A 26,852-nucleotide genomic window follows, 5' to 3' on the forward strand; every position below is an offset into this window, starting at 1 on the left:
ATTTTATTTGCATAAGTCGAAGTCAATGCAAACGAATGGCACGGACTGAGCTCAGATGTACTCTCATCGCCTCGAATATATTTCCAAATCGATTGCAAAGCAATTAGGAATTGATTTTAGAAATATATCGAGCAAACCTTTTAGTTATGTATGTCTGTGTAACGAGCCAACATAAATGACTCTTGGCCATGACAGTTCTGCTCCCAGGGGAGGAAGGATGCGCAGAAGCTGATTGAGATGGACCATGGGACTGTGACATTTTTTACGCTTCGCTGCAAGCATATTCAACTTTTGCTTTCATTGAGTGAATAAAAAATTCAATTAAATTGCACACACGGACAACATTGAAAGCCAGCGCCAAAAATATATTTGGATCGGAACGGTCCAAATAATAACAAAAGCAACTAGAAAGAGCAAAAAGGACTCCAATCGCCACTGCTCGACTATAAGCTATCCTCTATCTATCCGCTGTGTCTGTACGCATCATAGAAAAGTCCAAATCCTATGCTAATGGAACAGCTAAATGATGACTTGATATCAATGCTAAATGCGCTTGCAACTGAAGCGTTCAGAAAGAAATTTTTAATATATAAAAATTGTTTTCAATTATCATTTTCAATTTGAATTTTAATTGAATGCAGAATATTTGTCTATAATAAATATATTTAATTTATAATATAAATTTAACTTTATTTATATTTATAAAATGAGTTCGGTTGCTCTCGATCTGTAAACCTAATGATGAAATAATTATCAAAGAGTTCTTAAACTCTCATCAAAGTTAGGTCTGTCGACAAAATATATAAAATGAACTGAATGATCTTTTATAGGGTATATTCTATTCGGGTTTCTAAAAAGTTAAAAGTGTGTAGTGTTACGCTTTGTGGAACTGGCGAGTCTCCAGCTTGCTGGGCCAGTTTAGTTGTTGTCGCTGCAGACTCCAGACTGAACAAAGAAACTTTAACTATTTAAATTCATTGTTGTGGAACAATGTAACATTGCAACATTTAATTTAAGACACGTATGCAAATTTATAATAAACTGTATATGGAAGGAGTAACATGCTCCTGGAAAGGCAATAAAACTGTTCCATATACATATATATATATGAATCAAATTAATTTATTTAAAATAATTTCTGCTATTTTTGTGCATGTTGAACTCGTTCACTTAAATATCTCTGCCACACGTAAATATAAAATATTGCTATGGAAGCGTGAAAACGTATTTAATAATTAAAACAAGAGCCTACAATGGCACACCTCGCAAATTTGCCAAATGACGTCAATAATAATGGAGGAAAATAAATTTATTTGTCGCACTGCCGGGCTATTGAAATAGAAGGTTCTTTCGACCCTGGTCCCTAGTCCCTGGTGCGGGAATCTGGGGAAAACTAAAGCTCATCTGCGCCACCAAATGCAAATAAAATGCAAAGCCGAATTTACGGCGCCTGCTTTCAATTGGCGGGAACGGGCTTAACGGGCGGAATAGGGTCTGGGAACGGAACGGAACGAAACGGAATGTCTGGCAAACGGGTCACGATTCTCTCTGTGGGTGTATGTGTGTGGGTACATTTTATGGCGGATTTTCGACGAAATATAAAAATAAAATTGGATTTTAGCGTAAAATGTTGAATGCCGTAAATATTTTTCAATTCAGTAGCTCGGTCCATGGCTCGTGCGGTCGAGCGTACGGGAGCATCCATATGTATGAACGATGATTTCCCCCGGGGGCCAAGGGCTGCGGTTGCTGCGACTGTCAAAAGTATTGGGAATCGTGTGCAAATGATTTGCCGAAATCAACTCAACGACACGCAAAAACAGCTTTCTCCCTATCCCCCACGACGCCCAACCGAATTGGAAGGGGCAGCAAGCGGAAGAGGCGCAACATGTGCAAAATGCTGTATTATTCAAAAGCCCACCAATAAGGCCGTTTGCCCTGCGGCACCCCAGGCGAAACTAAGCCCTCCACAACAAAGAAGACTCAACCATATATACCCCTTTTCCATGCCATTTTTGTCGCTCGACCGAGCTTTGTTGAATCCTGGTAAAACTCATTTGCTTTGATGGCGTTAAATTGATTTTCTTGCCTATTTGTTTTTTTTTTTTAATTTTTTGAAAGTTAAATACCGTTAAATCGTCTTTCTCTACCCCTTTCTTTTGACTTTTAACATGTCTTCGGTTCAGCTCATAGGCTTTGCCAAGCTGGACAATATGTGTTTAGTTGGAGAGAGAGGAGCAGAAATGCAGATAGGGACTAATGGGGGAAGATATATATTGGAATTTCTCTTTTGAATATTTCTCTACTCAATTAAAACTCAACGTTTTTCTAATAGTAAAATTTATAGTCGGTTTCAATTTAGACTTGAATGTCAACATCAAAACAGGAATATCAAAATGTCAGTATTGTTACAAACATTTTTGTTAAATTTAGTTTGTTAATGTGGGCTGTAGGGGCTTCTGCCCACGTCACTTGCCAACAGAAACCCAATGCGATATCGGGGACGGTATAAGAAAGTGCACAGGATTCTCAGCCGGTGGCACAGTGCAGCTTTCAGTAAGAAATACCTTCTTTTTACGAACCTTGGTATCTCGATTGGTTTAAGCATGCTGGGTGACACCATGGAACAATCATATGAACGCTATACTGAGCAGATCCACGGCTGGGATCGCACGCGTACTTTGCGAATGGGCATCTCTGGCTTCACTGTGGGCATTGTTTGTCATTACTGGTATCACTATCTGGACTACTATTACCCCAAGCGAACTTTTGGTACGGTTGTACGCAAAATATTATTGGATCAATGCATTTGTTCGCCACTCTACATCAGTATTTTTTTTCTAACAATGGGATTGTTGGAGGACAACACCTGGGATGAGGTAGCTGATGAGATCAAAGACAAAGCTTGGACGCTCTACAAAGCTGAATGGACCGTCTGGCCAATCGCCCAGATGATAAACTTTTTTTTCGTCGCACCAAAATATCGAGTGTTATATGATAATACTGTTAGCTTGGGGTATGACGTGTTCACCTCCAGAGTAAAGTACGCAAAGAAGCGGGATCCACCGAATAAAGTTTCCAGTGCCAGAGCATTGGATATATATAATGTGTATAAGAGCCAGAATATCCCAAGACCGAGTCCTACATAAAAATATTAAATATACACATTTTCGCATTAGGCTGACCTTTGACTTTTTGTATTGGACGTGCAGCCTCATATGTATTCATTAAATAACAAAACTAAAAAAGATTAGACTAATTCGCACCCCCATTCACAACGAACCGATTAGATTTAACAATCGATAACTTTTATAACTAACTTTGCTAAAAAAGGACTTAAATAAAACGGACGAATATATAAGGAAGATATTGGAGAAAGTATATAGATATTCTCCGATTTTTGCACTCGTTTAATGTATTTTACAGGGAGCATCTCTTCTCATCCCTCCGACCGTCTGTCTGTCCTTTTTTAAGACGGACTATAGTGCTTGCTCAAAATGATGCTATATATATTTCTATATATATATATATCTATGCCTACAAGGAGCGTGCTGAATCTCCAAGTTATATTTTCTACAAAATCTAGAAAATCAAAAATCACATTTATAGTTGAGCAACTGTTGGCCTTTACTATAAATTTACTAAAAATATTTTGTACATTCCTGGGAAAGCATCACAAACATCTTATACATCTTCCACAGTTTTGGACAGTAAAGTTCTGTTGTCCTCATGTATATCGAAGCCTACTAACGATGTTGATGATTGGAACTAAAATTACAGGTGGATCAGTTCTTCGTTTGATAGATCTATAAATTATATGGCTATGCGACTTGTGCCTAAATAAAATCATAGTCTACTTATCACAGTTGTAGGAAAAAAATAAAAACAGTGTAGGACAGTGTTATTCCACCCAATAGTAAGCACTATTCAAACTATTCAAGCACTGGGTCCCTGACATACATTATGCATGGGTCAGATCGAATATAAAAACTCAGCATGGCTTAGCAACCATATACAATATATATTCATGATTATTTAATAATTTAGCAAAGTGAAATGCATTTTTATTTATTTATTTGTTTATATTTGTTTTTATTTTTATCATTTTCTGCTTTTCATGTCTCATGAGTATTACTCAATACAATTAACTTGGCTATAGAGATAGCTGTTCATTATGTCAACAGGTTAAATTGGCAGCGTATTTCTGGCTGGTGCAAAGTCTCAGTCTAGCCACATAATACTAAAAGCTAAAGCGACTTTGGTGTCGTCAATGTGGAGCAGCCGTTTAAGCACATGACGCTACGGTGTGGTGGCTGTTAAAGAGCAGATAGGATGAATGCCATCGAACACTTGAGAGACAGCACTTGAGCCGTGTGCTCTTGACGAGGAATTGTGTCAAGCATACAGAACAAAACAAAACAAAATAAAATGAAACAAAATAGAAGCGAAAACATGACAGCCGCATACAAAATGTAAAAACATCAAGTGACGAAATTGATGTCAAGACGAGAAGAGGCGAATGGGGCGAGCGAGAGGTTGATTCCGGTGGTCTGCAGTGCAAGAGGTTTTCAGGGCTAGCGCGAGTTCACACTCGCATACAACCACACACACACACACACACAGAAACACACATACACACGTCGCCTAATCCAATTTAAATCTCTTAACATGATTTGCCGCTTTCTTTTCATTTTGCTGGATTTTATGCCATTATCCTTTCGGGCTGTCCTGGCAACAGAATTGCCAAGCAAAACACGAGGCGTCGCTGTCATCGCCATCGCCATCGCCATCGTCCGGCTGGCAAGTTGACTTCCTGTCGTGTGCTGCTTGCTTGCTTGCCTGCCTGCCTTTTATCTGCCTTAAGTAAGAAGGACGCGCGCAAGGACATCCGTGGAGTATGCCCAAAAGGGTTCATTTATTTGGTTTAGTCGTCGCTCCGGTTGCCTTACCGACTCTATCTGTATTTTGTGATTTAATTTAAAAGCTCACCAGGCGTGTGGACCGACGGACGGGTAAAGTTTTTTGAGGCAACCGAACGTAAAGCTCAGCCGTGTTAGGTCTTGAACGTGTGTGCGGTTTAGGTCCTCCATGCGTGTGTCTGTTTGAGTCTCTCTGTGTGTGTGTGTGGTTAATGTGTCTTAAATGAGAAAACGTGTCTGTGGTTGTGCTTACCTCTTAATGCATTTAAATCAGCCACACCGTCATTAGGTTCAGCTGCTGCTTCTGTTGGGGCAATGTCATACAGATAATTCAGAGGCCAATGAGATGAAATAACCGCAATATCTAAAGGGTTATCAAATACCTCATTCCATCCAAATTGTGTTCAATTATACTTGATGTCTTAATAATATGCAAAAAACACAAATTTGGAAGATAATTAGTTATATATTTATTGATTTCAGACAATGATGTCTTCCAAGCTGCGTTTGCCTTTTATTCAAGCTGTTAATTTAGAGCGAAATCCATCAAAGTTTGCATTTGGCATTCAAATTGACACCTGCAGCTGGCAAAGATAAATTTCTCATCTTTCTTTCAGCTTTTGTTGCATTCGTAATCAGTGACAAAGCGAGTGAATGATTGAACTATTTTTCTTTGGTTTTAGCTTTGCTGCTTGTCACAAAGGACACAAAGGACAGCTGCTTAGCTAATGGTTGGCCGCTGAGTCAAACTTCTTCATTGAGAATAGAAAATGGTTGAGATTTTTCGTGGAACTATTTATTAATTAGTCAAGATTATGGGATTTTTAACGATTTGGTTGGCAACCGTTAAAGTCTATTTATCTTGTTTACGTAGCCTTAGACTTGAAGGTTAATCAATTTATCAAATGGATTGTTTATTGTGGGTTCTTAGTTATCTATTCACCAGAACAGAACTGTGAAATGATTAAGTAGCTTTCCATAATGGCATCTCTTATATAAAATAGTCACAGAAATACAGTTTACTCGATGTATTGTTTAGGCATTTCGTAATATATGATCATAAATACAATTTGTCTCATCGCCAAACTTCAATATTTACTAGGCTGTTAGATATTACATCAACGGCATCGTCTGATAGACCATGCTCTAAACAAAATGTAATCGAGCATGTTTGTCGTTGTGGAATAATTTATTTCGGGCCGTCGTTCTTTTGACAGCAGAAATTTTTCAGTTAAACGCTTCCACTTGATGCCGTCCAGTTTGCAGCACCCAAATTATACACGCTGCCCGTTTTTCGACTGTTTGAGTGGTTAACCAGCCGTTAAATGATCCTACAGCAAAATGTTGCCGAAAATGTATAATATTTTGCTGCATACTTTTGGGCGGCACTGCTGTTTGCACTCCTAACTTAGGAGTCTTAAGTGGCCCAAGTTGGCGAATGATTCAAAACTTTTAATTGGAAACTTTTAACCGGAAAATTGAATGTGCATTAAAGTGCGCTTCAAGTGGAATCACCAATCACACTAAATTACTGCAAACAAGTCTCGCATACCGGATTGCTCCAAAGTCCGCCTCGCACATTTAAGCAAAATACTTACCTTCAATATTGCGTTAAGGCTGCCGTTGCCGTCGCCGCCTCTGGGATATGAAAAAGCACTAAACCCTCCGGCAGTAATGCCAAAAACAGTGGCAACAACAACAGCGACGCGGGCGAACAATCGAAATGAGAGCAACAAATTTTAACGAGCACCACAAAACCCCTAAAAGCTGATTTTGAAGCCTCTTTCCCGCACCCAGGCAGCGCCTGTTTCGCGCTTTTGTAATTACAAAAAGTCGAGTTGGGCTACCCCTGGCGATGGATGAGACCAGAACAGAGCAGCACAGAACGAAAAAGCAGGTATGGGACGCACGCATACAACGAGCCGGTTAACCAGGATAATACTAAGAAACAAATGTAAACGGGACGCAGGAGACGGCGCAGCAGGCCGCGGCTCAATGAGGACGACGCTGGCGCTGCCAGCGTTTACAGTAATATAAAAAATGAGCAACAACGAAAAAACAAAGCGATTCAGCCCAATCTGCAAAAGACATTTCCAACTGTGATTTTTACGTTCTTTTCACAAATGAAGCGAGCGTCGCACGGCTTCCGCCTCTTTAGTGGGGACCTAAAAACGCAGACATGTTTCATAACTGGACAGATAAGATCGGGTTTGTTTAAGAAAGCATTCATAGCAGAAGTAGTTTGAAATAGTTTGCTGTTCGCTTGTCTAATAAAACTGATAACAATTATTTTGGACGGTTTCCGCTGCAGCTTAGATGAAATGAGAATGTGACTCAAGCAAATGGTGACTCGAAAAAATTATAAGATATAGCATAAGAAATGTATTTAAGTGGAAATGTGAATATTAACTAATTCCCAGTCGATAGCCTCATTTATTATATGAATATCATTTTCTAATTTGTCTCCAATGGAGCTACTATATATTTTTAATTTAAAGTATTTGTTCCGACTTCTTTTCTTTAGAATAATCCTTACAAGACGCAACTTGCCCAGTTCGCAGTTCGTAAGCCTTTAAGTAAGAGCATTTATTTTAATAAACTTTATGTACCGAGGCAAGCTCAAGTTCTATTAAATAAAAATATAACAAATATATATATGCGTATGCTTATATATATCAGAGTATAGGATTTCTGAATCGCGCCTCATCACAAAGATTTGATGCCAACTATAAGCCAAAAAAAAATTTGAGTTGCTTAGTGAGCAATATTATCAATCAGCTTAAATATTTTATACTATAAGCACACAACAAATGAGTTTGAAAATAAATGCTTCGCAGCATAAAGTTGCGCACTTAATTAAAACACCATTAGCGCATTTACTTTTTGTCTCCCATTGACTCTTGCAATTAGAAGCCATTCAGCTGGTCATCGATTGGATGGGCGCAGCTAAGCCAACAGTTGGTTTTATAGCTGCCCACAGCGAATGCAGCTGCTGTGGCCACTGGCTGTGGCGCTCCCTTGATACGAATTTCGCGACGCGGCAAATAAAATCTAGCATTCAAGTCTGGTAGCTGCAGCTTCAAGTATTTTGATTTCCCTCGTCGCGGTGCAAAAAAGAAATGAAAAGCAAAAAACTAACAACGAGCCATAGCGGAACGGGCGCTACCCACAATGTGCCCGACACGGCCCGCAAATCAGAACCAAAACAAAACGCCAAGTGACGACGGCGACGGCGACGGCGACGGCAAGGGCGAGGGCGACAAGTGTTCAGTGTTCGCCTGACAGGCTCAACGCATGCGCGGGGGCTGCACAAAATGGCGGCGGCGAATTGAAAGTTCTGAGAGTTGGCGAAGAGCTCCTGTTTTAGTTGCTGCAGGACTGTCGCGAGATAAAGTTGGGCCGAGCGCACGAGCGAAGGCGCCATGTGAGAAACGTCTTAAAGGTACGCGCGCGAAATCTTTTTGAATCTGCACCCCCGCATCTTGTGCAGAGACTGACTGCGTCGTCGTCCTCGTCGCCGTCGTCGTCGTTGGCGGCGTTGCTAGTGTATACATACATATGTACATGTGCGTGCCTGCGTCTGTGCTCGTCGTCTAGGTGAAAATTCAGTGAAAGTCTGAGAGGGCAGCGAAGTCAAGTGGAAATTCCTTTATTGCAAATACATACCGGCTGCCACGCCCACAACAACCAGCCATGGAGCACCTGCGACCACTCAGCTATGAGGAGATGTGCCAAATGGAGCTGCTGCAGCCGTGCGGCACCAACGCAGCACAGCCGCCGGCAACTTCGGCGCCAACAATGTTGCCCATAATGGTCATACCAACAGCGCTGCTGGCGCCAGGAGCGGGAGGAACCGGTGCAGCACAGCCGCAGGGCAGCGTCGAGCACTATTATCAGTTGCAGCCCACTCATATTATCGCCGCGGGCGTGGAGGGAGCAGCGGCAGCGGCAGCAGCGGGCAGCGCCGGAGTTAACGGCGAATTGGCGCTCTTACAAGGCGGCATCGAACAGTATCCACACAGCATCCAGCTGCAACAGCATCCACACTCACATTCACAGCCTGTTAACATTCTTTGCACGGGCACACTAAGCCGCACGCCGCCCACGTCGACTGCGGCGTCAGCGCTTGCTGCGTCGTCGGCAGCGACGCTGCCGCGCAGCTTTCAGCCGGCCGCCTTTGTGACGGATGTGGAGAGCGACTTTGAGGGCAGCGAGTGTGGCGCAGGGAGCGTCACCACAACCTGCATGCCACACTTTCGCTTCGGCGGCTGCGGTCTACAGTCGGCGACACCCCAACAGCAGCCGCACCAGGACGCTGTCGTCGGCTGTGGCTCGCTTTCCTACATGATGGGAACTTTGGCAGCCGGCGGCGCAATGCACGCTGGCCGATTTGCGGGCACCCTGGGCCGCAACCGACGACCCGAGGGACACACCAAGCGCGTCTCCTTTAAAGGAGACAATCTGCCACCATCGCCACCGCCGCCGCCCGCCGTCGAGTTGGACAATAACGGGCTACCCATGCCGCTGCCTGTGCCGGGCGGCGTAGGCGGCGGGTCCTACATGCATTTCGACAACTACATGGACTACCAGGTGCGTCTTCCAGCCTCACGGCTCACGTCTCATGTCTCATGTCCCTGGTCCCTTTTATTCGCCACTGACAGCTGCTAAGCCGCCTTTCTAATTGGCATTCATGAGCTGTTTGCTTGGCCACTGCGATGGGTACGCATTTACGATTATTGACGCGCATTTGATTCGTGCCACGATTTAAATCAGCGTGGCAACAATGTGGCAACCACTTGAACGCCGACATATAAAACACTTTATATGTTTATGCGTCAATGCGGATTCGGGCATTTAAGATATCTCGCGATTTGCCTAAATGACATCCCTAAAAGAAAACTTTGTAGTTGATTATCTTTTACTTATGCGCTATTGGCTGCGTAGGACTTTACGAGAAGAGAAGCTAACTGAGGTGAACGAGCATAGGAGGAGAGAGAGCTGCTAGACAAGGTGATTGAGCGCGACTTGATACAGATCAAAAATTTATAGTCTATGTGTTCGGAATGCGCGATTCGGGCTTAATTTCCATTATTGATTACGATTTTCTACCCTTGAGAATGTTTTTAATTTACACGTATTCGAAATCCTATCATGAGATGATTATATGATTATTTTAGGCGGGAAATAAAATTATAAAATTAATGTAATACATATTTTTGTTATTATATAAATTCAGTTTCTCTCTAGCTTAAAAATTTCATTTTATTTATTTTTCCATTTATTGCTGAGGAATTTCTAGCAACTGGAGCACTCAAGCTACATTTGAAATGCAATCTTTCAGTTGGTCGAGTCCCAAGACCTGCTTTACCATGACAAATGTCCACAAATCAGAAAACATTTGCGTGGACACATTGAGAGCGGATCTGATAAACGATTATCTGCATGTAACTCAATTTGTTTGGCGTTTGCATCTTAAACTCTCGTAAGCGTGCCATGTGTGTTATCTGCCCAAAGCTACTTTGCCTCGGTTCAGCAGCAGTGGACATTCAACTGAATAAGAGCAAATCTGTAAAGTATACAAATGAATCGCTTTGGCAAGGCGACGGCACACTGTCCTGGCTGGCCATTATTCACGCCGCGACGTTAGCTGTCATCCATGACCATTCAGGCCATTTGTTCACATTTGCATAATAAATTAAATGTTGCAAGTGTCGTTCAGTCGCCAGTCGCTAGTCGCCAGACGCCAGTTGCCCGTCGCAAGGCGCAAGTCGCAAGTCCAGCTTCTGCTCTGCAGCTCGAACATTTGTCCATTTTCTTTTCGCGTGCATTTGCAGCATTTCCAGCATTTGTTTGACTGCCGGAACCTGCGTTTAATGCGTTTTGCCAAACCCATAAATACAGTCATTATTGCCACGCTCGCTGCTTGTCCAATTCCGTCGACCTGTCCTCTCTATCCGCTCCGTTTCGCAATTCTGGGAGCTTTTCTGTCCGCTGCTCGGTGCGTTTTACCGCTTCAATGGCTTTCATCAAAACTTTCCCTCAGTGGCTCATTTCCCACAATTGCCCAAGTTGCTTGTTTGGGGGGAGCAAGATATATTTCTATATATATACATATATATATATATATATATATATATATATATGTGTGTGTGTGTGTGTATTTACAGTTATTGTTACAAAGCGCAACTGAATGAACAACCTGCGCAGAATTTTATAGCTTATAGATATAGAACTTATTTGAAATTATTATTTGTCCATAGTAAATAAATATGGTAATTCGATTTGGCAGAGTAAAGTTCGACTTTGTTGATATATTATGAACAACTATTCATAGAAATGCATTTCATGTGCCGAATTTATACTAAAGAATTATATAATAAAAATATTGGTATAAATCTACAAATCAAAAATAATATTAAGATTTACACATGGGCAATATGTTTAAAATGGGAAATTAATATTTGCAGATGATGGTATACAAATATATATATTTTTTTCAACTCTAAACCTTATCTAGTGGCTGGGGCATATGTCAGTATACATATTTTAATTTCTGCTCTAATTGCTAGTAATTTAACTAATTATCCGATGGTCTAGAGAATGTACTCTCTTAAGCCTTGCGAGATAGTTAGAATACGCTGGCAGTCTGTCCTCGTTCCTTAAGCTGTGTCGCCCAATGAGTTACGCGACTGTAGGAATTGATGGTCCTATGTAGCACTGAGTTTCACACAAATCAGTTAGCTCAGTTAATATAACATAAATATATATTTTTAGGTATCTACCAGATTTACTAAACACAAATGGGACTGCATATGATATGCAATTAGTTTCTGCTCAAGAATATATATATATATATAAATATGTATATCTCAGGCATATATAAATAAATATATAAATTTTTGAAGCATGAAAACCTTAAACGTAATCATCAAAGAATCAAACATTCTCGAAACTTGCTAGAAACTCTATATGACATAAAAAGTTCTGACTCTAATAGTGATGAATGACTTATCCATCATCGGATACAGTTGATGGACGTACATTAACATCAAATAACAAAAACAATTATGCTGAGTGGCCAATAGCTACGCTTCGTGTGTTCTGAGATACATAAAGTTGCGTTTATTTTAATTCGCCTTTAAGTATGCTTGAATATTCGAACTTTGGTCTGGCAACAGAGAGTTGTGTATTTCCTTATTTATGTATGCAAATCCCATCCACTTCACGCTGACTGACTGAATGCCAGCCGTAATCCTGATTGACTACATTTCTCAGTTTTCCGATTTGCGTATGGCTTGGGATGCGGTCCATTTAAGTGTTTACACTGCAAATTCGCTGTGTTGCCCAACAATTTCGAGTGGAAAGCTTCAATCTGCAGCATTCGATTTGCACAGCCGGCGCCTTAGATCCCATTCAATTTACTTTCGGTTATGCACATTTACTGGGTAAATGGAATTTTAGAATTGAGTTTGCGTTCTCGAACCGCTCCTTGATTGATGGCTGCGTGCGTGTGAGTGCCAGCAGAACAAAGCTGTCGAGATTGACTGGCATATTCTAGTTTTTCGCCCGTCAACGTTCGAGTCCGCTCACGCTAAGCTATACTTTATTTGAAACGAAAGCTGTTGCCAGTTCTTCTTACTAGAGGCTAACATGATGGACTACCATATAATCAAGGGTCATTATCAGCGGCAGCACGACAGTGGCTACGTTCGTGAATACAATCGATAAACTTTGTGACTTGTTCACTGCAATCCAATCACACAATTGCAGCCTGCAACATGCAACGTGCAACAAAAATAAATTCAGACTTTTACGAGGTAAACCAAATGCGTTTATTTTGCAGCAGTTTAAGCTAAATCTATATATAATATATCTACGTTGAGTTGCATGTTGTAGTTCCTAATAAGCTTTGAAAACATGTGCAGCAACTAGCGATAAACACATAACACACAAGTTTAGCCAACTTTGACATTTAACTGAGACTTCATTCACATGCTCTGCAGAGCTGATCTGCACAAAGAAAGGCGATTAAAAACTTTCAATTGTTTAATGAACACTTAAAGAGGTGCAATTCCTTAACTACCAATACAAATAGCAACCTAAGCGCACATTCAAGCCCACAACCAAGCAGCCAGCCAGCTAGCCAGCAAAACAGACATCCAGTCAGCCAGGGAGGTTAGTGGGGTTGGGCAGGGTCTAGACAATCGCCGGTCATCGCCCAGATAACTCAGAGGCAAATAGACAGACACGCAAACGTACAAACAGACAAACTCTGAAGCAAACAAAACACCAAGTCCCTACACAGCAATGGCCTCTACTGGAAGCAGCTGCTTCTTTTCCTCGTGCTGTCCATTTGAGACTGGGGACCAGAACGAAATGGCAAATATAACACAGCAACAACATTGCGGCTAGAGGGCGTACAACCGAGGAATACAAAAATATAAAAATAAAAGGAAAAAACATTATGTACGGTGCGAAGGGGTGCTGTCCTTATTGCTGCTGATGTCCATCAGCGTGAAAAGCCCCAGCGACATTTGAAAAACTAAAAACTTGCCGACGTTGACATGAACCGCAACCGGCAAAACAGCAATGGCAATGTTCACAACTCCAACTATAGCTCCCACCCCAGCGCCACAGAGCTTTATGGAAATCGTAATGGCCAAGCGTCGAAGAATGGACCGCAATGGTAGAAAATCACCAAAGTTTGAAACAAATCAGGTTTCCCTGTTTACGAACACATTTATCAGAATCATTTTTCAAAAACTGTTCTTTCCGTTGTATTAACTTCATAATATTTGAAGTCTCATCTTGCGCTTGAGTGGAGTTAAAGTGCTCTAGATTATTTTTATATATACCCCATGAAGAGGCGCGCAGTGGGCGAAGCAGCCAGTCTAATGTGCTTTAGATCGCATAAGCTTAAGTTCCTTCCTTTTGTAGTTCTTTTATAATATTATTCAACATAGTTTTATAAGTCTTATCTTACTTTAATATTAAGTAATCGTGCTCTACACGTTGGCTTGAAAATATGATGTACCCAGATACAAGCTACAATAAAAAGCATGTGAGCATTCTTAGATATATATTTTTCAGGTGTATTCCAGATATTTGAACAACATTTTATATTATAAAATATATAACAGAATTTAGAAATTTTTTTTTATTTTTTTATTATATTTTAAACATATTTTAAATGATAGAAGTAAATATTTCTAACCAATTCAGACTATATCTGGATCAAATACCACTTGAAAAAATCTTGACAGAAAATGAGTATCTCTTCTTCTTTCTTTATTTAAGCTCCATTTTCCATGCAATTTACCACGCCGCCCCGCCCTATGATGCATTCATACACTAGCTTGAGTTTTGAAGTAGTAGACTAAAGACAGATTCAGTTTGTAAGTCTAGCTACTGAGGAATGCAATTTCATTTTGATATATTAAGCAGTAGAGGGAAACTACTAAATGACAATTTTAATAATCTTCTGGCATATTTTCACCCAATCAAGCTAGCTGTTTTCAAATTATTTGCATTCTGAATGCTGTTGGTCCTTAGGAGGTACTATTTCAAATATGTAAATAAGTGTGTAGCTGCCCAGCAGGGTAGACAGGGCATACGAAATTGTTTTCTGAAAAGAGCTGCATCTAAAACAAAAACCGAAAGAAAATACAACGGGAAACTAAAAAGCTTTCCGCTCTGTTTTTTTGTTTATTCTTTGCTTTACTTGTTACAGCTGCCATTTGTTGTTGTCCTTGTTCCTATTCCTGTTTCGCTGCTCCGGTTCTGATGCTCCCCTTTTGCTAGCCGTCTTTTGTGGCATGTGACTACCGCCTGTCGCTCAGCTCTGTTGATTATACTCGTTCATGAACTGAAAAGAGTATATGAGTTCTCTCCATCCATCTTTCCGTCTGAAAGCAAACGAGTTTGCCAGACTTCAAATTTGGCTTTATTACTCGTTGGTCATCTGACATTATTTTGTATAAAGATTTGTGTGGCCTCTCTCATATTATTAAACAAATTTGATTTACTTACGTCTACTGAAGATGTCGCAAATCAGAAAAAAAACTATATATATCAAATTTTTGCACCTAAATTGGCATTATGCGGTACGTCGATCACCCAGCCCACACAAAGACCTAGCTAATATATGGTCTGCCTATTCAATTGTTTATGTACCCTGAACGAGCATTACGTAGTTGGCCGCAGCCGAGGGCAACACTCTTATTACACTTCTTTCTATGCAACTTCTGCTGAAATTGCGTATTTTAGTCATGTACCTTAAGACTGGGAGGCTGCTCTTTTGCTATATTCAAAATGTGATAGTTGAATGCTCATTGAGCGACATGGGAGGGTAAAAATTATCATCTGCATCAAATGTCCTTTGTGTTAGACAAGTGTAGGCACTTACCGCTTAATCAGTCTCGTTTTTATTTAAAGCAACAAAAATCTGCTCTTATCTAACTGGAGGAAAAGTTAAATTTCACGCCTCGCATTTTAAATTGTGATGTAATATATGGTCTCTTTAATTTGTTTCAAACAAATATATTATATATTCACATTATGAAATGGAAAGTATGTCCAAATAACTGTAATCTCAATGGGATCTCAAAATTCCCAAATTTAAAATTCTGCCAAAGCTTAAAAAAATAAAATAAATTTAACTCCAATTGCCAATGTTAAATCGTTAAATTTTCCAATTGTATCAATCAAATCTTTTGCATTAATCAGCCCAAATATATTTATTTTGAAATTAATGTTGGCTCTAGTGTTGCATGTCAAGTTGAGCTGCTTACTGCTCTATTAGGGCCTCAATGATTGCCCATGTTTCGGCAGAAACTTCCCTGTCGATATCGATGGTTCTAATTATATTAAAAAGATCTATGTTTATTTGTGGCAAGTCCAAAAAATCGTTTGTTTCGTCGCCAGACTCTACATCCGCATCCATATCCGACTGTGGTCGTTGGGCAATGGGTATGTCGGAGCAGTCATCGAAATCTTGTTGGTTGTCGCGATCCCTCAGCATGTTGATTCCATATATTTCAATTAAATCTCGTAGCTAGATCAAAGTTTACTATAAATAATGGAAGAACACGTAATTTTGTGTACTCTATTCAGCTTACTAAGTTAGACTAAACTTTTCAACAGGAAGCTACTTCAATCATTGGCATTAGAGCCTGTTTATATTTTCAGTTTTATTGAATTTGCAAACTGACTTTTTGAAGAGCTTTGGAAAAATTACTTCAAGCTCCAATTGAACTAATTAAAAATTACTATAAACTCGGCAGAGCTCAACCACAGCAAAGTTCAGCCAAAATGTCGAACATGCCCCAAATACTGCCACCTGCTGCCACAGCGCCACAGGGCCATTGCCTGCCACCAGCCCACTCATTTTTAAACAACACCAACACCTCCGCCGCCGCCGCCGCCGCCTCCGCCTCACAGGGGTATTCAGTGCGAAATGCGGCTAAAGCTGCTTTCCGGTTAACGGACGATTTCCCTTCACTCTTCCACTCCATTCTCTCAGTTCCAGCTGAAAATTCGTGGTTGCGCCGACAACGGAAAACTTTCGGATTGGCACACGGCACGAAATACTTGCAGCTGTATAAATACAATAAGAGCTTCGTACTGACTGTACAATACTCGCCTATAGCATGCATCACATCTACATAGCTGTAGCCATGTCTAGTGTTCTGGCAGTATATAAGGTTCCCGTAGTCATGACCCAAGAGTCAACTGGCAACTTCGAAATGTCAAGACTCAAACACTAATAGACTCTGCCAAAATTGTGAACGCGTATAATGATGCACCCTTAAAATAAAGGCGGTTGCAAAAGTTATTAAATTTTCAAATACCCTGTAACACTATCAGATATTTGCAAATTAAGTTAATATAAAAAGAATTTACTTGTTTTTTATGTATTTTCCCCTTTAAAATCAGAAACAATTTCACGCTGCGTGAGAAACTATTTAAGACTCAGCATTCAAGCTTTTAATGTCCACTTGAGTGGGCAAGAAATGAGCAGTACAGAGTATTCAATGCATCGTTGCCATCTGAAGTGTGGAAAATATTTGCATTTTTATTAAAAATTGAGATAATTTTCTCGCTCTTTTTGCCTAAACTTGCGCCAGCCTCAGTTGAAGGTTACCCTGTTTTCGAGCAATATTTTGTAATTATGGTTTTACTGTAATCTATTTAGCTCGGTCTGAATTTATACATAATTTGTAGTGAAAATAAATGAGCTTACTATATTATGGGCTATAGAAATTTTAAGTTATTTTGCAAAGAATTTGTTCTTGAGTAAGCTCAGCTGTGTTGTACTTGGCATAGAGTATGTTGCAGTTGGGAGAAACTGAGAGCAGAATTCCTTCTTGTTATTACTTTCAATGCAATGTCGAAAGTTTCGCCAGTATTAATAAAAGTTAATTTCGCCGTCGGATGCAGGCGCAGCTCATAATTAAAAATAGTTTCAAATGTATCAGGCGTTCGGCTGCATTCCGCAGTTCATTGGGTGTGGAAGACATTTATATTTTATTTAATTAATTTTCCACTGGCCAATAAAAAAATGTTTACCCACTTTAAGCATTTTTAAATACCCTGCATACATTAATCATGAGCAAAACTGAAAATTTGTAGATAAATCCAGAACAACGAGCTCATAGCAGTTAAAGTGAGTGAAACCAGGTTAACGAGACCAAAGACTAAAAAAAGTATTTTATTGTGAAATTTTACTTAGTTGAATACTGTCAACAATGTATTTAAACGTTCCTTAATGTTCTACTTTCGCCACTTTTGAAAGTTCATTGCTAGAGAAAGCTATGGAATAAGTTGAGAAACTGAGCTTCGATAAAGATATTGGAACTCGTAAAGCGGACTGCAAAGTTGCATTATAAAATTCACCAGGGAGTTCGGTTGCTCTCACATTCAACTCATTACGCGTATAGCAAATGGAAGCGAGACAAAAAAATAACAAATAAAAAATAATAAAAAAGAGACACAGAAACAGCATAACGATAAATAAACACTTTGCGTGGCTATAATATATGGTTAATATGACATTAATTCAGAGCTAAATAAATATGTAGGGATTACGTAATTGCATTTAATTATAGATAAAAGGATTTCACAGCACAATCGTGTGCTCATTTCAATTATACAAACGAATGCACATCATGACTATCATTTAGGATATTTCTGTGTATCGAAGATAATAATTACAATGCTCATGAGAATTGAATCCGTTCTGTTAATAATTCCTGCAGAGTGACATTATAATCAAAGCATTGACAGCTCGGTGGTAACTTAATGATAAACTTTGGGCAAAGTTTTGCCCTTTGGGTGATGGGATCAATTAATGCGGCCCACATATGAATTATTGCTGAGGCTAAATGATGTTAGAGCAAAGATTTGCCTAACAGGCTGCGCCTGGCTGTATCAGATTGAATGCTTTGGATACATTGATTTTGATTTGGTCACTTGGTTCATTAAAAAGTTTCAGATTGAGCCGTGTTGATGTTTCATGGCAGCTATGAATATTACAAAAAGTTCAAAGTTCGCAACAGTTTTAATTAGAACGTAAAATCAACGGAGAAACTTTGACGGACTTTTAATGAAGCAAGTTTGGAGCAGATGCTTGGCGTGGGCTAGACGGGGAGGCAGCGCCTTATGCTGCCAGGTAATAGCTCCAATAAAAAGCAGTAAAATAACGCACGACCCTTTTGCCTATTCACTTTTATTGCAGACAACTGGCTTTGGCGGACTGCCAGACGTGACGGAGCACTCGAATATACGCCGCACACTCTCGCGCCAGAACTCGATCTCCAACAGCGATTCCGGCGGCGAAATTGCCAGCATCCAGAAATCTAAGGTCTTTGGCAGTGCGATGACAGCCGGAGTAGTTGTTGGCAGCGATATCGGAGGGATCGCTCTCGACAGTAAATCGCCCACCTCTCTGGCAGCGGAAGCGACAGCGGCAGCCGCTTCCTCCTCCAAGGCGAAGGCTAAGAGTGCCAGAAAGACACGAAACAACTCAGGTGCAGCCCACAAGTCGCGACGAGGCTCCTGGATGGTGGCTCTGACTCTCGTGAGCGCCATCTGTCTGCTGGCCATAGCCGCCACACTGGCCTACCAACACTTTTTTATGTCGCCCAGTCGCAACTCTCACGCCCAACGACTTCGAATCGTTAGGCGCATCCTGCGAGAAGTGCCGCTCGTCGACGGGCACAACAACTTTGCCTGGAACGTGCGCAAGTATGCGCATAGTAGTCTAGAGCTGGTTCATCTCAGCCATGACCTTGATCACAAGTCGATGTGGGTGCGGCCCACCTGGGCGCAAACGGATATGGAACGGCTCAAGCAAGGACTGGTCGGTGTGCAGGTTTGGTAAGTATTTATTTACCCAAATACTTTATTTCAATAATTGCCAGAGCTTTAACTCTGAATGCTTATCAATTTTTATTCATTTTTATTTGCTGAGAATATTTGAACATTCAGTAAATATTAATTTGAAAACTCTTTGATCACGATCAAACGTTGATTTGATATAGCCAAAGTCTTGTAGCTATCAGCACACTAAATGCAAGAGACAATTGTTCTTCGACTTTAATGCTTGGCCCTGTTTAATGCTGCTTGAGTACTTACTTTATTTACAAGTTATAGAATAGAGCAAAATAATAAAATTAATTCCCTTTAATAGTAGCTCTCCAATCCCCAAACAGTCAATTAAAAACGTAAATAGCAGCTCTTTAAACGCTTCCCCTAGTATAGGGTAATATAAAAAGGGAAGGAGTCTTCTACATGTCTATATAGTTTTTATATGCCATCATTGTTTCAATGCTTGTAACATGCTGCAGGTCAGGCAGTCGAGGGAGAGAGAATTTTAGTTGTTTTTCGATGTTTTAACAGATAGCAGACGATAACAAACATTCAGGCATGTTTGACATCCACCCATAACAATTACCTAGCACTGGGCGCACAGCATCGATACAATCATGCGCCCATTTGCCCACCCACGAGCACGCTGCGGAGATGCCAACAATTTGACTGCAAAATAAAATTTGGCAGCAGCCAAACAGTGCGGCGGCAGGGCAAGCAGCCAACCTGGCCCAGCTGCCAGGCAGTCTTTAGCACCCGGCCCAAATGCCTATCCGAATGCCAGGCCAGACCCACGCCCAGGCCAGCAACAAAAGCGAAACAATTCAAATGGCCAGGGGCGGGCTGCAAACGAAGGCGTGGCGCATGACAGCCAGCAGACAGCTGCAGTTTGGGAAAACTGCTGATGGGCAATCCACTCGATTTTATTTCGTAGACTTCTGACACCGAAAACTCTTTTGGCCGTTCCGTCAAATAAAGCGCAACTCGGGGCCATTTTCGAACTTACTCTGCTGGTCGTCATTGTTCAATTTTCCACCGAAATGCCGTCGCAGCTCCCACTAACGCGAGCGAACATGGCCATTTGGTTGGCCATAGAAGTTTCCACTGGGCTTCCTTAGTGCAATATCCTTGCATTTAAAATTCAAATGTGCCCTAAACTAACCACTTTTATGGCAAGCATGCCAGCTGCATAATAATGGGGCGTGCAAAGAGCCGGGTAGCGTGCAGCGCATTCTCGAGGCGCGCCCCACTCACTAATGAGAATAATAAACGGCGAAGGTTATAATAAAACAAGCATTAGAAATAAATATTTAAATATTTCCTTTTAATACGCCTGCAAAATGAGCATAAAATATTATAATATTTCGCTGTGAATCACCTAATACAGATTAAGCCTTCGAGCGTATGAACTGATTGTGTTTGATTACGTTATTAATTTCAATACCAAGGCACGGGTGTAGCCTTGCGTTCCTCATAGTTATACACATTTTTCTTAGTAGCTTGGCCACCAGTATTTCTTTCCTTGCAGTCCCTGCAGTCGCAAGTTTTGGGGTTCGCAGTGTTGGTGGGCATTAAAACGGCATCCGCAGCGGCGGCAGGTTTCAAATCCGACGATCCCTGAGCTCCAATTTCTTTGTTCTTACCCTTGGTCCGATTTACTTTCGAGAGGGCAAATGCCGACAAATTACAGTTTTTTGCATGTGGGTTTTGCTTCTTCTTCGAGAATATCTGGCGCCGATCTAAGACTACAGTGCGCTTATTTACCCACCAGTTAAAGTCGGGCTCAACATAATATGGTTTTGCCTTGGACACCTGCTGTTTTATTACCTCCTTGTGCTCCTTTAGCCATAGTCGGCCATATTCCCAGCCCAGCAATAGGCTCATCGCTGGTTCATCCTTTTCGTAAGATGGCACAAAAGTGCTCGGTTGCTGCTTTAACAAATCCTTGGGAAAAATGTCATGGGTATCCTTGCATTCGCGAGTCGGCTCTGCACGTGACCAAACTTTATGCATCTTGAAAAACGCTGATTGTTTAGAACTTTATAATTATCCACAATATTTTATTTTTTTTTAGAAAAGTAAAAGAACTTAATATCAAAACATGCTTTATCTGTGTGATTTCGTATGTCGTTGAATTTTTATATTTATTTTCTGTCTCTTTTAATTCAAAATTTTGTTTTTAATTTACTTTGCAATTTGAACTATATGCTCTCAGTCGGACAACTGAATAAATATTGGGGATCTTACATCGTTTTACGAATACTTCTAATGACAGTTAATTAATGTATACCAAGCCTACCTACTGGCGATGGTCCAAACTGTAAGATCAAGGACCTCTAAGAAGTGTCACTCAAATATGAAAATTTTCATGAGTTTCTGGTGGGCAAACACGGGTCAAAGGTTCAGTGGCTACATCTCGTTGCAGCTTAAGTAAAAAAATTAAAAACGTGATTTGAGGTTTTTTAAACTCGTTTCTCCGAATTGATTATAAATATAAAAGATAGCATACTTCGTGCCGCCTTCTTAAGCTTATAAATTTAGAAGTTTTTCAATTACTCAACCCTTTGCCTTGCGACCAGAGAGGCCAAAAGAACTTAAGTTTATTTATGTTTTATATTTTTGTTGCGTTTCATTTCAGGTCGGCGTACGTGCCTTGTGAGGCGCAAGGCTTGGATGCTGTCCAGCTGGCACTGGAGCAAATAGACATTGTGCGGCGGCTGTCTGACATGTATGCTAGAGATACGGTGTTGGCGACGTCGTCGCAGGACATTGTGGCCACGCACAGGCGCGGCCTGCTGGCCTCGCTGATCGGCATTGAGGGAGGGCACACAATTGGCTCTTCGCTGGGCGTGCTGCGCTCATTTTACTCGCTGGGCGCGCGCTATCTCAGCCTGACGCACCGCTGCGACGTATCCTGGGCGGGGTCGAGTGCCTCTCCGCTGGAGCAGGGCCTGACACCCTTCGGCAAAGCGATTGTGCGGGAAATGAACCGCCTGGGCATGATGATCGATCTCTCACACAGCTCGGACGCAACGGCCCGTGATGTGCTCCAGGTGACGCGAGCTCCCGTCATCTTCTCACACTCGGCGGCACGACAGCTGTGCAACTCGACGAGGAACGTGCCCGATGATATATTGCGCTTGGTGGCCGAGAACGGCGGTCTCATTATGCTCTCATTCGACCCCGAGGATGTCGCTTGCGGACGTCAAGCACGGCTGCAGGACGTAATAGAGCATATTAAATACGTGCGAGCAATTGCCGGCATTCAGCACATTGGCCTGGGCGCCGGCTACGACGGCATTGAGATGCCCCCGCTGGGCCTGGAGGACGTATCCAAATACCCGGAGCTCTTGGCCGCCCTGTTAGAGGATCACAACTGGAGTGAGGAGGACGTTGCCATGCTAGCTGGCCGTAACTTTTTGCGCATCATGGAGACCGTCGAAACGGTCCGCGACTACTGGAAGCGCGCCGCCATCCAACCCATCGAGCTGTCGGAGCCACAGCCAAAAACACAATGCACCTACATGTCGTCGTGACCACTGCCGCAGGCGTTGAGAACGCGCCGCGATGAGCCCGTAGCGACGTCGCATCTTGTGGAGGGGGCCAGCCCCAATCACACTGAGAAGGCAACGTCCACGGGTGCGCAGCTCTGGCACCAGCTGGAAACCATCGCAAACGAAACAGAAGTGAGCCACATGGCAATGGCAGCCACAGCCACAGCCGCAGCCACAACAATGGCAACCACCTTTGCAGTCAGTGGTCTTTTGCAGTAGACAGACGCTTGGCAGTAGTTGTCTGTCACTGCAGCCGACGAGCCTTCATTTGCTCATTAGCAAAGGGGTAAATAATATTTTAACTGGAAGCCAAAGCAATGTAGCATTGGCTTAACAGCAATCAAAATGACGAATTAACAAGCAAATCCCCTAGCAGCATAACAATAAGCATGTAATATAACTAAATACGTTCACGTAGAAAAGAAATTTATACTCGTATTTAACTGAAGCATTGGCACAGATATATGGATGTGGGTTTCACGATTTATTCAGAGGTTGCGATTAATTAAACTGAATTGGGGGCGTACGTGTCCGTGGCCAGTGCTTATTTCTGTTTAAATATTATATTTAAATTAAATATTAATTGTAAAGAAATGCAAAAAAAAAATTAAAATAAAGATTATCATATAAACAGAGACAGTAAATACCAAATACAAAAAAAATATTATATTTTTTTTGCGGCCATGGCATGCACGGAATAATTGAAATACCCCGTAATTGCAGTAAAGCACGAGTGCTTAATGAATTCACTATGCCTGTATTTTGAAAATCTAATTAACTTTCAGAACGACAGGGCCGAAAATTAAAACCAAAAATAAAATTGTAAATTAGAAATTCGTTTAGTTTTTGACCAGAAAAAAAATGGCTCAACGAGGCCTTTTTTGGCCATTTGCCAGGCGAGCGAATCGCTGGCACTTAGCAAGTGTATTAGAACGAGATATTATTGTCGTCATCAATTATACAATAATAGCAAATGAAATACAGTTATTTGCAACCAACGCTCAAACCAGATCCCGCAACTTTAAATTATCTGCCACTAAGTAAAAACATGAATGCAAAATATTTATTATCTCGCAAATGTGCAATGTGTGTTCGCATTTAATATTACAGGATAAACCAAAAGCAAACAACAAAAAATAAAATGTATTTAATGTGTATCTACACACACACACCTATACACCTACACACACACCCAAGCACAAACATAATTGAAATATACAGAAATACAAGCATAATCGTTCTTATTAAAATTAGGAAAGCAACGTTAGCATCGTATACTTGCATTTCCATAAATAAAATTGAAATAAATATCATTTAACGTGTGTTTCGCTCTTAACTCTTAAAATAATTCAGTTTAAATCTGGCCTTGGCACAGAGGCAATTGGCGAGATCCTTTGTCGCTTGCCCATTATGAGCCGCAATAAATATAATATTTCATTTATAAATAATAAAGCACCCGAATAGCATATAGGCAAGGAGAGGTATTTTAAAAATATGAGAGCTTTCAGTCCAGAATATCTGTCTAGAAAAGGTGCTGCTCTTTTAAATACACACTCACACACACACACTTACATACTTTGTGTATATGTATGTGCCCACCCACACAAAAGCACGCACGCTTGCCGTTTAATGCGGATTTCATGCTGCAGCTGTGCTTGCTTTTGCAACATGAGAAATGAGATTTTAACTTTTGTGTTTTTAGTACGATCTTTATATAATTTCCAGTGAAGAAATATGGCACCCAACTGCGTATATGCCCCAAGACCTTAAGCATCCAGTATTTAAGACTTTGCAACGATGTTGAGAATGTGAAATATGCAAAGTCTGCATGCAGATACTTTGAACTCTATACAGTAAATTTTGTGTAACTTTCTTTTACAGTCGTTCGAGCTATGTCCAACATAATTATCAATAGTGAGCCAATATCTAAACATGTTCAGTCACGTATAGGAAATAGTTGTAAATTGTTGTTGATATGTAGACTTTATATAGACTATCTGCGTAATCTTGATCTGACTATTAGATATATAATATTCTGTGAAATTAATTCCATTTGCTCATTATTTTAAGTATCAATTTTAGCCTTCCAAGTTCTGCTCAATGTTTCTACAACTATAGATCAATCGTATCTGATTAATCGCCTGTGTCACTGTGATAAATCGACTCTGTATAAAAATAGATATTTGTCAGTCGAAAAGTCACTGGGCTCGTTTCCTTCAATTTGTTTCGATTATTTCGTTCTATAAGCCGAGTATTAACTAGTTAATCTCATTATTTGACTTCGTTCAACTCAAAATGAAAAACTACTTACATGGAAGACATACAAGCCGAGCAACTGCTTAAAGCCCTGCTGGAAATAATGTTCTAAGCAGAAACGCTGGGATCCAATTTATGTATCTGTAGACATTAGTGCTGAGATGGACACAAACGCATTCTGTTGTCGGGAGCCATAAAAAACGTTAAGTGGTCGTAAATCAAAATTCAGCTAACATAAGAAAGTTCACTAAAGTTTTTTTGTTTTGTTTTTGCAGAAAGCGTACTTCTGCTGCTTGGTCTTTTAGCGCGAACGCTTTTATTTATTTTCAACTACTTTTGCCACTTGAGCAAGAAAACTGCAGGCTGCTGCTGGCTTTCCCACAGAAGCCTAGAGCACAAATAGAGCCAAACATTGGCACTTGTGTAGAGAACAACAGTCCGCATACTTAGCTGTGGGCCAAGTAAATTCTATTCATTTACAGTCCATTGAAACTTGCTTAAATTTTGAGATGGAAACTCCCACACCAGCCCAATAAGACGGCCAATTCCAATCTCGGCTAACGTTCCTTGGTTTGCCTGTTATGAGCCTTGATGGCGCCGACGCCATCAATGTCTGATAACAATGTTTTTGTTGTTTACACGAGGAGTTAAGGTTTTTGTCTTGATAGCTTCCATTTGGCATTAAGCTTCTCTGACCTTCTACTCTCTCTCCACTTGCCTGCCGATTGTTTATTATTGTTGCAGCCGGCTTTTCCTCAGCATCAAAGAGGCACTAATTGTTGTGCCTCGTTCTCCAGTTAGTGTTCTGCTAAATCAAATAGCCTTAAGCGAAAGACTATATATTTAATTTAAGTATGTGACAGAACTTTTAAGTCATTCCAATTGAAAGCTTAAGCAAATAAATTATTGATGCGGTTCAGCTTTTATGACTGATTTAAAGAAAAGACAACCAGAAGCAGCTAGACTCAAACACCTGAAACCTAACTTTTTTTGGAATTTCACTGAGAGCTCTGAAGTTCGACTAAGACAATACTCTTTTGTAACTATAATCCGAAAAGGCGTCCTGCAGCTAATTTAATGACTTTCACATGGGCAACTCAACTGCCTACAGCTTTAGTTGTAGGTTGTATTAGAATGATATTTATGACAGGTACATAATTATAGTCTCGTTTATGATTATGTGTGTTATGAAATGTAATAAAGTGTTCTTTGGAACAACTTAGTGACTCGTTAATGCCATGGAGTGTAATTACATAGCTTTCTCATTAACACGCTGCCCGGTTTCAATTTCCCGCTTAATTTTGTTTCATTAAAAATGTCTTGCCCTGCAGTACATTGTGTTTCTGTTTCAGTTTCAGCATTAATGCCCACTGTCAAGTAGTTTAATCCGCCGCTGCTTCCCCCTCCCCCTCCCCATTCCCCTTGCTCAGCCCACCGAAAAAGCCATTAACATTTCGCCAGAAACTGGCGACAGTTGATGGAAAAAATAATGCTTGATGACATTTATAATGACTAAAATGTTGTACGAATCGTCCTTGCCTCGCTAGCTGTTGTCCTTGTTGTTGTTGTTATTGTTATTGCTGTTGATAAGTTGACAAGCCCCGCATCCGTTGTATACATTTGATTTGGCAAAATTTAAACCTCGTCATCATAAATCTGCGCAATTCAGTCGGAAAAGTGCTCTTCAGCCAGTCGGTTTAATTCGAGTCTGCTGCTCTGCTCTGACTGCTGATAAAAACTAACAATTATGCTATTC

At 40.8% G+C, this 26,852-nt stretch overlaps 3 protein-coding genes across 4 annotated transcripts; 2 read left to right on the forward strand and 1 right to left on the reverse strand.

Annotated features, from left to right (window-relative positions):
• The first annotated feature begins 2,360 nt into the window (after positions 1–2,360).
• On the forward strand, positions 2,361–3,380 carry LOC111599810 (mpv17-like protein 2). The gene has a single exon (XM_023315596.2). The coding sequence runs from the start codon at positions 2,490–2,492 to the stop codon at positions 3,147–3,149; it is 660 nt and encodes a 219-aa protein (XP_023171364.1). The 5' UTR covers positions 2,361–2,489; the 3' UTR covers positions 3,150–3,380.
• Positions 3,381–8,449: 5,069 nt separating this feature from the next.
• Positions 8,450–23,462, forward strand: LOC111599806 (putative dipeptidase NECHADRAFT_87110). The gene is made up of 3 exons (XM_023315589.2): positions 8,450–9,509; positions 18,655–19,295; positions 21,925–23,462. The coding sequence occupies exons 1-3, from the start codon at positions 8,613–8,615 to the stop codon at positions 22,820–22,822; spliced, it is 2,436 nt and encodes an 811-aa protein (XP_023171357.1). The 5' UTR covers positions 8,450–8,612; the 3' UTR covers positions 22,823–23,462.
• LOC111599811 lies at positions 20,612–21,742 on the reverse strand. 2 transcript variants are annotated; one of them, XM_023315598.2, is made up of 2 exons: positions 21,114–21,742; positions 20,954–21,031 (listed from the first exon to the last, which is right to left on the reverse strand). In XM_023315598.2, exons 1-2 carry the CDS (start codon positions 21,297–21,299, stop codon positions 21,026–21,028), a joined length of 192 nt encoding a protein of 63 aa, XP_023171366.1. In that variant the 5' UTR covers positions 21,300–21,742; the 3' UTR covers positions 20,954–21,025. The 2 variants fall into 2 exon arrangements, with proteins under 2 accessions (XP_023171365.1, XP_023171366.1); XM_023315597.2 differs by having other exon boundaries at positions 20,612–21,729.
• Positions 23,463–26,852: the final 3,390 nt, after the last annotated feature.

This window comes from Drosophila hydei, unplaced genomic scaffold (genome assembly GCF_003285905.1).
Source record: "Drosophila hydei strain 15085-1641.00,03,60 unplaced genomic scaffold, DhydRS2 tig00000001-arrow-pilon, whole genome shotgun sequence".
Taxonomy (NCBI): Eukaryota; Metazoa; Arthropoda; class Insecta; order Diptera; family Drosophilidae; genus Drosophila; species Drosophila hydei.

Excerpts from the sequence above, each read along its gene's own strand:
- LOC111599811 (XM_023315597.2), bottom strand. The coding sequence starts at position 21,299 with ATGCATAAAGTTTGGTCACGTGCAGAGCCGACTCGCGAATGCAAGGAT.
- LOC111599810 (XM_023315596.2), top strand. The coding sequence starts at position 2,490 with ATGCGATATCGGGGACGGTATAAGAAAGTGCACAGGATTCTCAGCCGG.
- LOC111599806 (XM_023315589.2), top strand. The coding sequence starts at position 8,613 with ATGGAGCACCTGCGACCACTCAGCTATGAGGAGATGTGCCAAATGGAG. Across the intron at positions 9,510-18,654 it reads ACAACTACATGGACTACCAG|ACAACTGGCTTTGGCGGACT; the intron begins GTGCGTCTTCCA and ends CTTTTATTGCAG. Across the intron at positions 19,296-21,924 it reads CTGGTCGGTGTGCAGGTTTG|GTCGGCGTACGTGCCTTGTG; the intron begins GTAAGTATTTAT and ends GTTTCATTTCAG.